Genomic DNA, 17,916 nt, shown 5'->3' on the forward strand with positions numbered 1-17,916 from the left:
CACATATCCGCATTTATTTATCTTAAATACAATCTATCATAAAAATTTCATTTTAGAAAAAATATGTGCTGTGAAAAATATGACATGATTTAGTTCCGAGTTCACTTTTGAGCTTTCTTTGCTCCCCCTTTCGCCCCTCCTTTGCCACCTTTTTCTCCCTTGTCACCTTTGTCTCCCTTCTCTCCAGATTTCTTCGCTCTTCCTTCACCATCTTCTTTCTTCTCACTTTTTTCCCCCTTCTTCTTTGTTGATGCGTCCTTTTCATCTCCTTTACCTTCTTTGGCACTCTTGCCCTCTTTCTTGCCCTCCTTTGTCTTCTCTTTTTTATCAGCGTCCACTTTCCCGGAGACTGTTGCTACCTCCTCCTTTTCTTCTGCTTTTGCGGCTGCAGAGTAAAAAGTAGAAAACCCCCCCACCAAAAAAAGGTTAAAGGCTTTATAGCAGCATCAGGGTCCAGAGAAAATACAAGCAGCAGAATGTCAGGCTAAGTAGTTTGCATGTAATGAAGGCACATCTGTTTCTATCTGGTCTAATAAGCATGCTCTGTTTATTCTTTTAATAGGGCTGTTTGAAGTGCCTCAGTGAGAAATAGAGAACCAAACTTTGCACACACAGCTTTGTGTGTATTGACAGCAGTGACAGTGTGTTTCTCATTGTTATGCAGGAGGTGAAACCCTAAGGGAGCGCAGCGGAGGTAGATGAATTTTCTTGATGAAGTTACCAAATTGAGGTTGTGGAAGGATACATTTTGAATTCATATTAGCTAACAGAGCGCTGTGGATATCTGCATACTTGAGTATTTCCTATATTAACAGCAAATAAATCAAATTAAAACCTTTAGGAGCCTATTCCATCTGGTAATTGAGGAGAAATAAGAACCGTGGGCAGGTTGCCTGTCTGTCACAAAGGTAACGTTTGTAAACATGAGATTGATTTTTCAGCCCTTGAAAATAGAAAGTGTGGGGGTGGAAACTTATCCTGACCATCCGGTGGGCAATACAATCATATCTTACCATAAACGCAATCATATGTCAAACTTACAACATGTAGGTTGTGCATCTGAAGTAACGATGCAAACCTTCACTTGTGGCACACAGGCTTGGCATAAACAGAACAGCCAGCGCACACTCCTTTACATCAATATGGCACCATCTAAATGTAAACGAGCACTTCAACCCGCTCTTGGAAACTTTCATCATGAACACAAGACTGATACAAGATTACAACGAAGGCTTCAAGTGAGAAAACAAATTCTGGCATGAGCACACTTCCAAAGACCCACTCAGACTTTTGACAGACACAGACAGAGGCTATAATGAAAGAGGGGCTGTCTGCATCCAGGAGCAGAGGGGAAGGGAGATGCCATGTAGATGGCAATGTGGAAGGAGATGCAGGAGGCTTTGAACAACCAGTCAAGTACTGACTTGTACACTGTGCCTGTACCGACCACTGTGCTGTCAGGCTAAGTAAGCTATGTGGTTCTGGATTGAGTGACTGACAGCTGTGCATAGTGAGAAGCAGCCCACTGACATACACAGATCTAAAGCAAACACTGGTGAGAGTTCTTTCGCTACAAGGACATACCAGCTATGGTCATATGGAGCGTTTTTTTTTTTTTTTGTTCCATTAGAAAAGCAAACCTTTTTCCAATTACTCTGCTGGATACACAAACAAAGACAAAAAAATCAAATGTCAAACACAAAGCCAAATGTCAAAAGTTCCCCAAGGGGGTCAGAGTAAACGTAAAATTATTAGAGAACTATTTTCGCTTCATTGAGTAAATCCAGATGACTTAAGGTAATCAAGCAATCATCAGAATGTTTGTGAACAGATTTCTTAGTGTTTTGACTGAATTACACTTCATGCAGAACCTGGAGAGCTAAAGCCCCAGTGTAAGAGGTCCAAGCCTGGATCAGATGTTACATGTCATTTACAAATTGTGACTACACTTGGAGCTTGCCTTTTTTATCCAGTGTCCAGCTGTTTACATCCTGTGTATGAACCACGCCTTGCCCCCCACACACCATCAAATATCAAACATTCAGCTCAGATTCAGCTGCCACAACTTTTTGGTCAAACTTGAGGGTTCACTTTGTTTTGGCATTGTGACATTTAAATCACATCTTCACTTATTGACAAACAACGTTTCTGATATGGTCTCATATCATACACCTGGTTATGTCTTCTGGGGAACAGTGCTCGGTGGACTTCATTCCCCTTTTCTCCCAATCATCAATCGGCATGCTGTGAACCTTCCGCTGCCTTTTCCTCACTACTTATTCCAAGCTATAGGAGACAGATGAGTGAGAATTGTAGTCGTCACAGTATAAAATGCAAGTGTTCTGTGATACTTGTTCATTTATCAACTACGTTCTACTCTGTAGGTAAGAAGCAGCAGATCTGGTGGGAGAACATGGCAGATATGTCAAGGTGGCAAATTGCACAAAGTGTTTTACAGCGATGCCTTTTCTGTGCTGCATTTTATTCAGGTGTAAGTGCCTTATATATGGAGAGTAAGGGATAATAGCTAGAATGACAACTTTGTGCTTTCCATCTCTTTCGATGTTTTGGCCATGGAGCTGAAGCCAGAAAGGCTCTCCACTTTCTTTTGTTCGTTCTTTCTTCTTTCTGTGCTTTTTGACAGATTATTTTAACAGATTTGTATTCTTATTGGAAAATGACTCCCTAAATCGGCTGTTTTTTAACTTATGCACAACACACACAAACAGATAGGTAGGTAAACAAGTCATGTTCATGCATACATCTGCGGGATAAAAAAGTGACATTTAATTAAGGTTATTTTCAGTGCTAGTTTTTTGCTGATTGCTTTGGAAGAACATTTTATGAGTGTACTGTTGCTTTGCATAATCAAATCCTCACTTGATTAAAAAAAAGATAAACTTGTGAAAGTTTTGATTACAAATTTCCAAATATCTCTGCATTCAGCCACACTCGATGTCCTCTGTATTATCTGTAAGCAGTCATTTGGCTTGTCAGCTGTTAAAGCTTATTTCATTTGTGTACCCTCAGCTGGGCATAATAACCGCAGAAACAATTTGAATATTTGCTTGTACAATCATGTTGCCCTCAAATAGAACAGTATTTATGTTTTTTTCACATTCATGGTTGAAATCAACAAATAAATAAGCATTTATCCTCACTCTTTTAATCATGGCTGCATACATTTACCCTTCAGCCCCTCTCCAATCAAGCCATCATGCTTAATTAGTCATATAGTCCAAAGGAGAGCGCTCACTGCAGTGCACATTAGATCAGCTTTCCATTTGAGAGATTGCAGGGATATCTCACCACAGCAGATTCATCATGCCCCCTCCCGTATTGACAGTTGAGTACCTTTTCCTATCATTAATGAATTCTGGAATAACAAATAATTCAATTTATACACATGAATGCATGAGATGCAGTTGAGAAGAAGCCCTCAGTCTGTATCTGTCGCAATGATAAAACCTAGAAAAATCCAGCTGAAGGGGCTTAAGACAGACACATAACCACGGTAACACTTATAAGTGCAGTTCTACAATAAAAGCATTTACACTGGTAGCACACAGTGTCAAAGATTTGATTTATTCTAGTGAGCAGACAGACAGGTGGCGAAAGAGGCAATCACATAAGGTGTGCTGCATGCTGCACTGTTCCACATCTCATTATTAGCTTCTAACATTTACATGCAAAATATCTGCATAAAGCTACAGTTTAGTTTTCTGTTGCATTACTACTACTGTACTAAACAGAGGATGGTGATCTTGTGCTTTGTATTTTGTATTTATAAATGTCAAAGTGATGTGCTCGTATCTAAATTCCCTCTGCATCCCTATAAGCTGTTAGGAAAGCACGAGTTGGACTACATGCAGGGTAGACTGATGCATGCGTGACAAATTCACCAAGGGGACTTTCATGGCTGAACACTATGATTTTTTGAGGTGATTTAGCCAAGACGAGTGTCTGAAGGACGATAAGAGCAGAAAAAAGAGGGGGCGGGGTGTGGGGGTGGTAGGGGGATCAGTTAGACTCTGGCAAAGTGTTGGAGCCAGGGAGCTCCTCGCTGACCCTAACTGCTGAGAGATGGCTGTTGTTAGCACTTTGAGTTTGGACCTGTTCAGAGACTGTCTGTGCTGCAGCAGCATCAGTGGTAGCTGGAAAAAGAGAGAAGAGGAGAAGGAAGGAAGGAAGGAATAAGGAAGGAAGGGAAGGAAGGAATAAGGAAGGGAAGGGAAGGGAAGGGAAGGGAAGGGAAGGGAAGGGAAGGGAAGGGAAGGGAAGGGAAGGGATAGTAGATTTAGTACCACAGGAAAACAACACACTGTGTGTTGTGAGGTGAAAAGAGGAGAGAAAATATAAGAAATAAAAACTGCCCGAGAAAAACATAGATATAGTAGATATGCAACCAGTGCATTTCAAAATAAAAACTCATCAAACAAAAAAACTCATCAAACAAAAAAACTCATCAAACCAAAAACCTCATGTGCCTTAAATCTCCTGTACCTCTTTACCCACAGCGCTGAATGAACTGAGGTTATTTCCCCTGTTTTTCTGTGCTTTGAACTGCATTGTGCTTTTTTGTAAAAAAGCAATCACAAACTGGTCTAAGATTGCACTACATACTCAGGGCACTTTATCGATGTCGTACAAAAAGTGTATGGAAAGTTGGCAAACATTTTGTGCCCTTTCTTTGGCTGGAAGATTAAAAAAACTGAGTAAAAACAGTGAAAGAGTTAAAAAAAACAAGAACAATCTGGTAAACAAAAGCTAAAGCCCACACTCAGGCTGCTGCCTACAAACATTACCAAGGAATGTAAGAAAGTTTGCGTTGTACATATTTAGAGAGATGATACTTACATCCTGGGATTTCAGTCAGCTCATTTAGAGGTGGCACTGTCTCTAACGTGTTGGCATATTTCTTGGCTGCCTGTCTTTGTGCGTGCCGTGCCTCTATTTCCTTCTTGGTTCTCGGGATCCGGCATTTGAATATGCAGCACAGAGTGATGACTGAAGGAGAGAGAAGCAAACACAGACATTTGAGAGAAGATGATTTTTCATAAATATCAAAGGTTGTAGAGGGTCAGTTCACACCTTTTCAACAATTCACTTCACTGTGTTTGTGAGACTGAGCATCTGACTGTGGTGACTGTGTGTGACTGATGCAGCGGTTGTTTTCTGGTGCCATAATTTATCAATGTCCCCTTCAATCTTTATATGCGGGCGATCAGGCACTGAGACTAGCTTGATGGGAATATTGATACATGTCAATATAATAAATATACGAGTCCAAAAGTGTTGGGTGGAGTTTATTCATAGCAGATGTCCTGCTCCTTTACCAGAGCACTAACACACAGACACACACTTGTCCTCAGCACTTCTTCTTCTTAGACATTTTATCTAGCAAATTCTGTACCTGTGATAAAGTACCCTTTTCTGCCTTTCAGTGAACAAGATGTATTGATCTTCTGATGGTGTGCTGAGTTTTAATCCCCTTTAGAAACTTCCTTTGCTTAGACAGCGGACTTCTTACACTTTCACCTGCTCTATCACAGTAAAACTTCTGCTGGACACTTAAGGCACAGCCACATTTACAACAGCTGAACAAGGGCTGCAACAGGACTTTCCTAAACCAGCCTCTGAACAAATGTTGGTGAGAAAGTATTAGACATTTTAATTGAATTTTATAACTCTATAATCTATATAGGAACTTAACCAAAAAAACAGCAAATTATCTTCCAAATACAACATTATGTTAGGTTTAGGTGGAGAAACATATGATTCTACTGGCCAACATCATCCGATCAAGCAACCAATACAGTCACAAGTAATTATGGTGAACAGCTGACCTGCCAAATATTGCAATATTTATCATGGAAAATATTTTTTGTATGCCAAGATCAGGCCATAGATTAGCTGTTTAACTGTGAAACACATCACAGAGGTCCACCAGGTGTACTGTATAACGATGCATTGAACAATTATTGGCTAACATTTAGAAACAACTGGATTTTGAGCTTTATGATTCAGTCTAAAACACTATTAGAGACACTAGAATGAATGTTTGTCTGCCCTCATGTTTCTGTCTTCATGCTTCAGTTGCTGCTATCGCTTAGATGACTCACTGAAGACAGGGAACACAGAGGGGATCCTTCTTCCCCCCCGACATAATATCAGTGTTGTTACTGCTAATCACACTGTGCTTGACAATGACTCTGTGGACACATAATTGAGGACATCTTTGGTCTGCAGTTTCTTCTTAAGATTGGCAGCTATTTTGAGGATGTTGCTGTGTGAATGTGACAATGAAGTAGTGTCATGAGACATACTAACCAACTGCCAACACAAACATTGCAAAGATGCCAATGACCTGCCATAATCGCAGCCCCCAGAAAACAACAGTCTCTGAGGTGACAGGGTCGGGCTTCTTTGGGGGATCTGTGGGTAAAAGCTGTAGGGAGAAAAACAGAGAGAGAAAGCACTGATTTACTTTTAAGCATCTGCACACCATAAATAAACCTGCACAAACCACAGCACATGGACCTCAAGGGGGAAAGATCTGAGAGAAACTCACCCACATCACCAATTATCATCAAATGTTATTATTACTGTTGCTCAGTCAGACAATGTCAATAAAAATATAGGTCACCTCTCTGTCTCTCTGACATGAAAACAGGATTAACTGTTTCTGAAGTTGTACAGTAACAGTTCAGATGATCCCTGACCTTGTAAAACCCCATCTTTCACTCTGAACAATGTGCATGTCAAAATAGCAGAAGTTGAAATAATATTCAGAAAATGGACAAAACGTGCAAGATGTGTTTCTCTTCATCATGGCACCGGTTAGTGGGTGGTATATATTAGGCAGCGGTTAACTTTGTCCTAAAGAAACAATGGACAAACGCATTTGACAAGGGCCAAACTGTGATGGCTAGGCAACACCTCTCAACGACAGCTCATGTCAGGGGTGGCAGTATCTATCAAAAGTGGTCCAAGGAAGGAACAGGGGTGAACAGGGTATAGGATCATGGGGTCATCTGGGACCAACATGGGGAGCGAAGGCTGGCCTGTGTTGGTCATCTGTGACCAACATGGGGAGCGAAGGCTGGCCTGTGTGGTCCAATCCAAAAGACAAGCTCAGGAAGTCAAAGCTGGTTCTGAAAGCAAGGTGTCAGAATACACAGCGCATCAGAGTTTGTTGTGTATGTCCAGGTGCGTTGCTTATCTGAGGAAGCACGTGGCACCAGGATGCAGTATAGGAAGAAGAAAAGTCGGCAGAGGCAGTGTATTGCTTTGGACAATGTTCTGCTGGGAAATCTTGGGTCTTGCCATCCATGGGGATGTTACTTTGACAGAAACCAACCCTGATGGTTGTGGCTTCTTTCAGTAGGATCCACAAAGCAAAAAGGGGTCAGGAATAGTTTGAGGAGCACAACAATGAGTTTGTGGCGTTGACTTGGCCTCCAAATTCCCCAGAATTCCCCAAATTCAATCCAATCAAGCATCTGTGGGATGCGCTGGACAAACACATACAATCACTACAGAGGCCTGCTAATAAGTTCTTGGTGCCAAATACCACAGCACAACCTCAGGGGTCTAATGGAGTCCAGGTCAGGGCTGTTTTGGCAACAAAAGGGGGACCAGTGTTATGTTATGGGGGGAGTTTGGACCCAAATGCAGACGCGGAGGCTGAGGTGAACTAAAAGAGAGCTTTTAATGAAGCCAAAACAGGTCAAAAACATAAAATCCCGGAACACAAAGTACAAATCAAAGGAGTAAAAAACAACTAACTAAATCACCAAGAACAAACAGTAAAAAACAAACCAAACCTAAAGGAGATCCAAAAGGGAGGAAGGGAACACACACAGGAACATGGCATGGATACACGGACGGACTAACAAGAACAAAGGGGAGCACAGGACTTAAATACAGAAGGGTAACAAGACACAGGTGAGACACATCAGGGTGGGGCAAGCAATCCTAAAGGCGGGAAACACAAGGAAGTAAAACACACAGGAACACAAGGGGAAACATGGACTTTCAAAATAAAACAGGAAACACAAGACACAGCTGCAAACACACAGATCACAGACTCAGGGCAGGAATGAAAACTAAACAGAAAACAAATCAAGAAACACAGAATCCTAACAGTACCCCCCCTTCAAGGGACGGATCCCAGACGTCCCAGGGAAAAAAAAACAAAAGTCACAGCTGAGCCGGGAGGGAGGGGGGAGGTCCGGAGGAGGGATCAAAACAAAACCACAAGGATCAGAGTTCAAACAAAAGGGGACCCAACGGGCAGAAGTTCAGGAAGAGGGAAACGAAGTTCAAAGTGGCCACTGTGAGACCACAGAGTCAAAAAACGGCCAGGGGGCCAAAACAGTCAGGGGCCTGGGACTCTCTGGGTCCCGGCAGAAGCCCAACAGAGGCAGGGAGAAGGGCAAAAGTAGAGGCAGAGTCATGGGCCCTCCAGGGTCTGGTCAGAAGACCAGCAGGGACAGGGAGGTGAACCCTCCAGGGTCCGGGCGAAAGACCAGCAGGGACAGAGATCTGAACCCTCCGGGGTCCGGGCGGAAGACCACCAGAGATGGAGACGCGGACCCTCCTGGGTCCGGGCGGAAAACCACCAGCGATGGAGATGCGGACCCTCCTGGGTCCGGGCGGAAGACCACCAGCGATGGAGATGCGGACCCTCCAGGGTCCGGGCAGAACACCAGCGAAGACGAGGCAGCAGACCCTCCTGGGTCCGGGCAGAAGACCAGTGGAGATGAGGAGGCTGGCCCTCCAGGGTCAGGGCAGAAGGCCGGCAGAGACGAGGAGGCTGGCCCTCCAGGGTCAGGGCAGAAGGCCGGCAGAGACGAGGAGGCTGGCCCTCCAGGGTCAGGGCAGAAGGCCGGCAGAGACGAGGAGGCTGGCCCACCAGGGTCAGGGCAGAAGGCCGGCAGAGAGGAGGAGGACCCTCCAGGGTCCAGGCAGGAGACCAGAGCCGAGGACCCTCCAGGGTCCGGACAGGAAACCAGAACCGAAGACCCTCCAGGGTCCGGACAGGAAACCAGGGACGAGGACCCTCCGGGGTCCGGACAGGAAACCAGGGACGAGGACCCTCCGGGGTCCGGACAGGAAACCAGAACCGAAGACCCTCCAGGGTCCGGACAGGAAACCAGGGACGAGGACCCTCCGGGGTCCGGACAGGAAACCAGGGACGAGGGAGGACCACCAGCAACGGCACTGGAGGCCAGAGGCGAAGGGCCACCGGCGTCGGGTCTGCAACTCGGGAGCGGTGGAACACCAGGGTCAGGGCAGGTCACCAGAACAGAGGGTCCATCAGGATTGAAGTGAGAAGGTTCCCCAGAGTCTGAGCAGGCAGCCCATAGTGGCTGTGATGGAGCCCCCCCATAATCCAAACTGGCAATCCCCAGAGTTACAGTCAGAGCCACCACTGTCCCAAGATATACAAACTCCAGTACCTCAGCAGGAACTCCACTCAAGGCAGCACTGGTAGCCTCTGAAACAGGTGGTGACACGTGGAGTCCAAACAGCATCAGGCTAGCCTCTGGTCCACCAGCTAGCTCAGGAGCAGGAACACATGAGGAAGGGGGTTTAGCTGGCTCCGCAGACGATGGGGGGAGAGCCCTAGCGGGCTCAGGGAATGAGGAGGCGGGGGCCATAGCAGGAACTGGAACAGACAGGGAGGGACGAGCAGGCATCAGACCATCAGCTGGCGCAGGAATACGTGAGGGGAGTCCAGCTGGCTCCGCTGAAGACGAGGGGTGAGCCTCGGCAGGGCAAGGGGATAAGGAGGCAGAGACAGCAGCTGGAGCAGGAACTGGAACAGCTGGCGCGGGCGAAGATGTGAGGCTACCAACCTCTGCAGAAACCCACGAAGGAGGAAGTCCAGTTGGCTCCATAGAGATTGGGGGGCGAGCCCCCGTGGGATCAGGAGATGAGGAGACGGAGACCAAGGCTGGAGATGCAGGAGATGCTGGTAATGGCGAGGATGTCGGATCACCAGTTGACACAGGAACACACAGTGTAGACCCAACCGGCTCCATAGAAGGCTCAGGATCACCGGCTGGCACAGGAACTAACGGGAGGAGTTCAGCTGGCCATGGCGTAGACGTCAGCCCACCAGCTGACACTGGGACAGGCGGGGAAGGGAGTCCAGCTGGCTCCGCTGAAGACGAGGAGGGAGCCTCAACAGGGTCAGGGGAAGAGGTGGCGGAGAATTCAGCTGGAGCAGAAACAGACAGGGAGGAGTGAACTGGTGGACATGAAGATGTCAGACTACCAGCTGCTGTAGAAACCCATGAGGACGGTAATCCAACTGCCTCCGTTGAGGACGAGGGGTAAACCTCGACAGGGTCAGGGGATGAGGAGACGGAGACTGCAGCTGGAGCCGGAGCAGGAACAGACAGGGATGGACCGGCTGGTTTGAATACAGGCTGGGTGAACCAGGGGGGAAGCATTGGGGCCACTGGCGTGGGGAACCTCTCCATTTCCTCATACGCAGGTAGGAGCAGGTCAATTAGCCAAGGCTTATCCTCCAAAGTATAGATTATCCGGGTAGATAGTCTCTCCTTTTCGAGGCATAGGTCCCCCAGCAACTGTAAAACCGAAATCCGGTAGGAGACCCATTGCCGGATCTCCTGATTGTCTTGAGGGGGAGGAATTAAGGAGTCCACCTCGTCCACCTCTGCTTGGAGGAATCTCCATTGTCTTTTAATAGCCTTCCAGGCTGAAACACAGTCTGCTGGGTCCATTTATGGTTAGTCCGTTCTGTTATGTTATGGGGGGAGTTTGGACCCAAATGCAGACGCGGAGGCTGAGGTGAACTAAAAGAGAGCTTTTAATGAAGCCAAAACAGGTCAAAAACATAAAATCCCGGAACACAAAGTACAAATCAAAGGAGTAAAAAACAACTAACTAAATCACCAAGAACAAACAGTAAAAAACAAACCAAACCTAAAGGAGATCCAAAAGGGAGGAAGGGAACACACACAGGAACATGGCATGGATACACGGACGGACTAACAAGAACAAAGGGGAGCACAGGACTTAAATACAGAAGGGTAACAAGACACAGGTGAGACACATCAGGGTGGGGCAAGCAATCCTAAAGGCGGGAAACACAAGGAAGTAAAACACACAGGAACACAAGGGGAAACATGGACTTTCAAAATAAAACAGGAAACACAAGACACAGCTGCAAACACACAGATCACAGACTCAGGGCAGGAATGAAAACTAAACAGAAAACAAATCAAGAAACACAGAATCCTAACAACCAGTACAATATTAGGCATGTGGTCATGTCATGGCCGATCATTGTATAACCAGTGAGGTTTTGAGCTGTACAAAGTTCTGTCTTTTGCATTTCAAAACACCTTACTCCTTACACACAGTGTGTGTGTGTGTTAGATCAATGTCTTGCATCACTAGAGCCAGCCAAGCATCAGGTCCCTAATAAAATCATCTTCCTGTCTAATGTACATCGATCAGATGATTTGATGATACAAGGTTGTTTGGGAAATTCTACATTGCAGTCCATACACCAACAAGCAACAGATCAGAAAGTGGACGTTATTAGATTTGCTGCTTTTACTGCCAATATTTTGATGCTGTAGAACAAAAAATACAAGGGGACTGTGATGCAAGGAGTGAGTCTTCAGAAAACATATGATGAGAAATCTAACATGTCCCCACACAATGATTCCTGTAACAACACACTGTCTGGCCACAGTAGTGCACAAATAGAGGAGGTAATGTAGATGTTATCAATACGCCAAGTCATCACCCTATTACATCTAATTAATTTGATAAGGTTTGGGCAACAGAACTTTCAAGTTTCTTTCTCACCAGAAATCAAACCTTGTAGAGCACCGACTGTAAAAGTCTGCTAAAACTCATCCTAAATATAAACAAGCTTTGAAGAATGGAAAATGCGGTATGTTAAGTTCTTCCACTGGAGATAGACAAATGAATCAGCTGATCTTACTGTGATCTTAGAGCCCAGACATAAGAATGCTTCCTGTGTTTCTTTTGTGCAAGCACCAGGGCAAAATAATCCTGTTGTTCTGTGCCGTTTGTCAGACCTGATCGGCTTCTGCAATCCAGCGTGCCAAATGTGACAGTACAAGCTGCTTCAGGGCTTCTGCACTGTTTTGTGTACTGAGGAGGACACAGGAAGGGCTGTGAACTTAAACAAAGAAGTTGCACACACAAAAATAAGAGGTTGCTCTACTCATTTTGTCTGTGTGAGTGTGTGTGTGTGTGTGTGCAAATCCCACAGAAGGATTAGCCTCAATGAGGATAGTTAACACTGCCTCACAAAAGTTTTTCTTTCAAGGATGATTATGTAAGTCACTCACTCCAGAGGGGGTTTTCATGTGGTGGGATTAGTGGCTGTAAGCTTCAAGTTTTCTCCTGGTGGAACAAACATAACAGGAACATAACGACCTCAAGTGACCTCGTTATTACATCCCCACATATACGCGTTTGTTGGAGGACTGTTTGGTTTGTCTGTTACATATTCAGAGGTGTGTTTGAATAATTTTCTTCAAGTACGTGTTTTTCTGTGAGGAATTCATAATCACTAAAGATTAGTATAATTTAATAGGGGGATTAACATTAACAGAAGCTGCACACTGAGATGAAAGCTGTCCTACGTATTACGGAAAAAATATTAATTAATGAGAAGGATTTAACAAATGCTATAAAGGATGTCACCTGTGATTAATTTCCGAATTGATCCAGCCTATGCTGGGACTAGTATATGTATGTATTTGTTAGGCATCACTCTTTGTTGGAAGCACTGAAGGGATCACTTGAGAGAGAGGGAGCTGCTGGTGGAGCTTTCCTCTGCTCTCTCTCTCTGATCTCCTGTAAAAAGCAGCTGATCAAAGTTCTGTGGATGAAGGTGTCACATACCACAGCATTGTTATATACCGTAGGTATAAATAGTAAAAAAATAAAAACAGGCTCAACCTATTATAATAGGGTACAGGCACACGTGACACAGCCCCTTTAAAATCTGGCCCTCAGTCAGGATCCAATTTGATGCAATTTCATGAAGGTTTAATCTATTTGTCTACAATAATTGCAAGTGTAGAGTCACTTTGATGTTATATAAGAAGGTTTTGTATGGATCTGTATCTCCTTCATGTTTCCACAGTGTCTATTTTTGGGAGCTGAAATGTTTTATCTTGTTCCCCTGAAAACATGATGAATTTTAGCATCTTCTGTCAGAAATCTGCCATATATTTCCTCCAAAAGCACAAAAACAGCAAGTTTCTCTTCACATTCACCATGTTATCATAGCCCACATTTAAACATGTGTTGATTCACTGTTCGTGTAACCTACACACTGTCTCAGATTTCAACATGCACACTCCTTGTTGTTTAGTAAAGCAAACAACAATTCAGCCGACCAAACAAAGACCATAAATCACACCTAAAGAGCTGCGCCCACCACAGAGAAGCCCTCAGGATAATCCTGAAAGGAACCTGTGGAGAGAACCTGTAGTGATGTATCGAGCTCTTACCTCAGGATCCGGAACCTGTGAGAACACGGAGGACAAGCACTGAGACAGCAGCACTGTTCCCCAGCCCTGCAGTAGGAGCTGAGGTGGACATACAGGCTGATCCCCAACCATTCTCTCCCCCTCTTTCCTCCTGCAGCCACCCTGCCCCCTCTCTCCCTCTTCCTCCTGCTCTCTTCTTCTTTCTCTGTCTGCCCGCCTGCCTGCACTGGCGCCGTTTACAGGACAGGACCACAATGGCCCTATGGGTGATTAATAGTGACTCTGGTGCTGAAGGCTTCCTCCCATCCACAGCTGCCTGTTTTCTCGGCTCCTCTATCTGTTGCTTTTTCACCACAACCCTGCCGCCCAAAGACAGTAGCAGTCACCACTGCAGCCAGCTAAAAACCGCTCCACTACAATGGAGGGAGCCAGCCTTGCAGTAAGGGTACATTAATTAATTAACAGACCTGGTGTGGTTTACAGCCAGCTCATCCTGCTGGGGACAGGCAGTTAACTCAGAGGGTGTGTGTGTGTGGGGGGGGATGGGCAGTACAGTTGACCATGATGAGGTGGCCTGCGCAGGATGGGGAAACAAATGGCTGTGAGTCATCATTTTTATAGCCTCAGAAGGCTGAAGTGTAAAAAATCCTCACAGCCTCATCCTGCCAATGTGGCAAAATAGAAGGAGCAAAGCTGCTGTTGAGGTTTTCAGAGTGCACTTGCTCAAGGAAAGCGTCTTCAGGCATTTATTTTCAGCTTATAAGTTAAAGAAGTGTTACTTCTGGTTTCTTTTCTTTGTTTTGTTGTTCCTCTGTTTGATGTAAAGTAGCTGACCTCTATAAATATAGGATTTTTACTTTGCTGGTGTTTTTGTATATCTATATTTCAGACAAGGCATTGAAACAAGACATGGAAATGGCACCCTCATGACAGAATTCCCTGTAATGAATTTTCCTTGCTGCCTTTAAAAAGGAAAGTTGACCACAAGTGAAAACAAAACAACGTGCAGTGTTGGGGGAAGTTGAACCTTGGACTCCTGAGTGAAAGTCCACTTCGTTGCATGTACCCCCATCATCTCCAATCTACCTCCTCATCAAAATTTTGTATTGTATTGGATGTATATGGTGTATGCATGATTGGATGTCATCAGGCAATATGATGAATCTCAGTCAGGACTGATCTCAGCATTTATGCTAGCTTAGAAAATGGTGTATAAATTGGTCACAAATGGTTTGGTCATGGTCTCATGTTGTTGTTTTCACGGTTTTCTGTACCCTGTTTTTGTCTGTTTCTTGCCTTTTGAGATTCTCTTGTATTTCCTGTTTTATTTTGAAAGTCTTGTCCTCTTTGTGTATCCTCACCTGTTTTACTCCCTTGTGTTTTCCCTCCCTTGTGATTGTTCTCTCCGCCCTAATGTTTCTCACCTGTGTCTTGTTACTTTGTGTATTTAAGTCCTGTGTCCTCTTTGTCTTTGTCATTTTTGTCTTTGTTCATTCCTGTGTTGCACTCAAGTGTTGCTTCTTGTGCTTTCCAGGTGAGTTTTCTTCTTTCTGGTTTGTTCCTGGTTTTTGTTCTATACCTCTTTCATTTGTACTTTGTCCCACTAAAAATATAATACCTTCTAACATAAGTTTAATATTATGAAAAACTGTGATCACTTTCTGTGATCTCTCACTAGTAATCCTGGTAGAAGTATCATTCAGTTGCCTCTAAAGTGGGGTTTAGACTCTTATGCATGATGAACACAAGACTGTCGATACACAAGTGTTACGTCTGTCAGGAGTCCACGTTCTAAAAGCTATTAAACCAATTGTAAAGATGTGTGCTGTAAGAAGGGTCAATGGGTGTGTGAGGACTTGCATTCATCCAGGTCATGCTATATTCCAAGAGTTTAAAATCAAGGTTCAGTCCAAGGACAAAACACAAAGGGACACACAGAGCAATGTAGTCTATGCAGCTAAATGCATTTAGAAATGCTCTGACCTGTACACTGGTGGAACTAAACAACCATTTCACAAATGGATGGCACAGCGCAGGAAAGACAGGGAAAGGAAAATGGTTTGAGGAAAATGCTCTCCGAGCAGAGGAGGAGGGCTCAGACATCAGTTCTCACCTGCTCATAAGTCTTTGCATTTCTTCCTAGGAGGATTTGTTCCCATTAACAAGGTGAAAACAATGGGCTGTGACAGTTCAGGCTGTTAGCCAACCATTGACGACAAAAGGGCCTTAAGCACACAGGTAGGTAATAGACAACCCTAGTTATATGGCTTTCACTAGAGAGACACCCACAGAGGTTCTAAGCACATTAAACACAGTCACACCACCGCAGCAGCAGCAAAAGAACTAATGAAGCTGCTCAGGGAGAATTGGTGGGTGGCGGATGTCTGCAAAGAGGTCTGCATTTTGCAGCTGAGCAGATCTGAGCTTTTTACCCCATTGCATCCCTGAATTATGCAAATAGGACATTGGTCAAAGTGGATTCTTTGTCCTTGCAGTGCCATTTCACTATCCAACATTTTCTTATCCCTGAGTAAATCTTAAATTACCTTTGACTGTGACAGACAGAATCTTATCAGCTGAAATGTGATATAGATTCTCCAGTAATCACCACAGAATAGAATGGAGACTTAAGTACAACAGTAGCAGCATGAATTAGAAAAGATCAACCAATTATTGTTTATTTAGTGTTCTTATAGCCAATAGGAAGAAACTTGACCCTCTGTAGTGACTTCTTGTCACCAGCCGAGCTCCCAGCATGCCACGCTGTGATGGAGTAGGGGAACACACTCTGGATAGTGGACTGATAGAAGGACACCAGTAGCCTTTGGTCCAGCCTATTTTTCCTGAGCACTCAGAAAATGAAAACTTGTCACTCTGCATTATTTGTTCTGATGGATGAACATATGCTGAGCACACTTCAATCTCACTTTCCTGATTATGATCAGCAGTAAATGTATAATGATAATGAGAACCAATTGTCTGCAGCCTTAGTCAGAAACGGCTTCTGGTGATTGGCTTTTGTCAGAGGTGTTGGATGCAATCACTATACCTGTGCTTGATCAGCCTTATGATGTCCATCTGATGGCAAATAAGAGCCTGCCACATTGTTTACTGAGTTTTCACAAAGCTTTGGTTTCCATCATATAATCTGTCTGTGTCAAATGGTGATGTCTAAAAGCCAAGAAAATCTGAACTTGTGTTCCTGTAATTTGGTATTCTATTTAAGCAATACTATGGGCTGTTTGGGTGACAACCTTCGGTGGTGATAATGTGTGTTTTGACATTTATTTTTAATCAGACTGAATTATAACGACAGTAGGCAGGCAATTCACATCCATTTGAAAATTACCATGACACAAGGTCACAATACTGGAAATGTTACCAGCTGGTATTTGTAGTTTGTTGTTTGTGATTGAACCCTGTGCACTCACTTAGACGTTTAAATTGTGTATCCTTTAATTTTGTATTATAATTGCATTATTCATTAAGCAGAAATGTGAACATTAGAGAAAGCAACAAGTAACATCAAAACCTCTTAAATAGGACAAAGGTTCAGCAGTCTTTCGCAAACAAGAGATTATCAGAGAATTTTTTCCAGCATCTCAAACCTGCTGATAAGATTTAAGTGGTGTTCACAGGCTGATGATCATCATCATCATGTTCTATGGTGCAAAGGAGTACTGCTTATGGACTAGCTGGTAAAGCGTCACACTTTTAGAGTGGCCTATTGATTGGACCCGTTAGCTATAGGAGGACATTATAGGACAGCTATAGGAGAGAATCAAAAAGATTCAGCACTCCTATTGAGAGGATCTTCCACCAGTGTTGCTTTGGTCCATAGTGGTGATGGCTGCTGTCCAAGAATGTAGATTTGCCCTTTAATCTCTGCAGAAGGAGCTCAGTGGATATTTTGACAATTATGATAATTTTGTGGACCACTTTCCATAGTTTGGACATACTTGAGGAGGCGGTGTTTAAGTATAAATGTGCATTTCATTTCAAGTTCTTTTATTTTTCAAGTTAAAAAATCCCCTTGTGTGGTTCACAAGGTTATACCCTAAAATGGTTTAAGGCAAATACATGAGTGACTGGCACTAAGTCAAACACATGAATGACTGGCACTGAGGACACCCATGAGGACAGCAGCATCATTTTTACCCTTCATGAGCATTCGTTTTTACTGGTTTGTATATTGCTGTCTTTTGTGTTTGTCAAATATAGGTTAAGAGTGACATGTTGCATCTTCAAGCTTCAAACTCAGAGGGTCACATGACTTGTCTGATTGTTATACAGGGAGTCAGAAGGTCTCCTCCAGTGGCACAAACTGTGAGTGTTTGACATTTTCGTCCTATGCTGACTGCTGTGCTAGATTCTGTGCAACAGAGGAAGCACACTTGCA

The 17,916-nt window shown here is 44.1% G+C and overlaps 1 protein-coding gene across 1 annotated transcript; it reads right to left on the reverse strand.

Moving 5' to 3' along the window:
• Window positions 1–101: 101 nt before the first annotated feature.
• Window positions 102–13,649, reverse strand: tmie (transmembrane inner ear). Its single transcript, XM_028428077.1, has 4 exons — window positions 13,539–13,649; window positions 6,331–6,448; window positions 4,858–5,007; window positions 102–385 (listed from the first exon to the last, which is right to left on the reverse strand). The coding sequence occupies exons 1-4, from the start codon at window positions 13,647–13,649 to the stop codon at window positions 102–104; spliced, it is 663 nt and encodes a 220-aa protein (XP_028283878.1).
• Window positions 13,650–17,916: the final 4,267 nt, after the last annotated feature.

Source organism: Parambassis ranga, chromosome 17 (genome assembly GCF_900634625.1).
Source record: "Parambassis ranga chromosome 17, fParRan2.1, whole genome shotgun sequence".
Taxonomy (NCBI): Eukaryota; Metazoa; Chordata; class Actinopteri; family Ambassidae; genus Parambassis; species Parambassis ranga.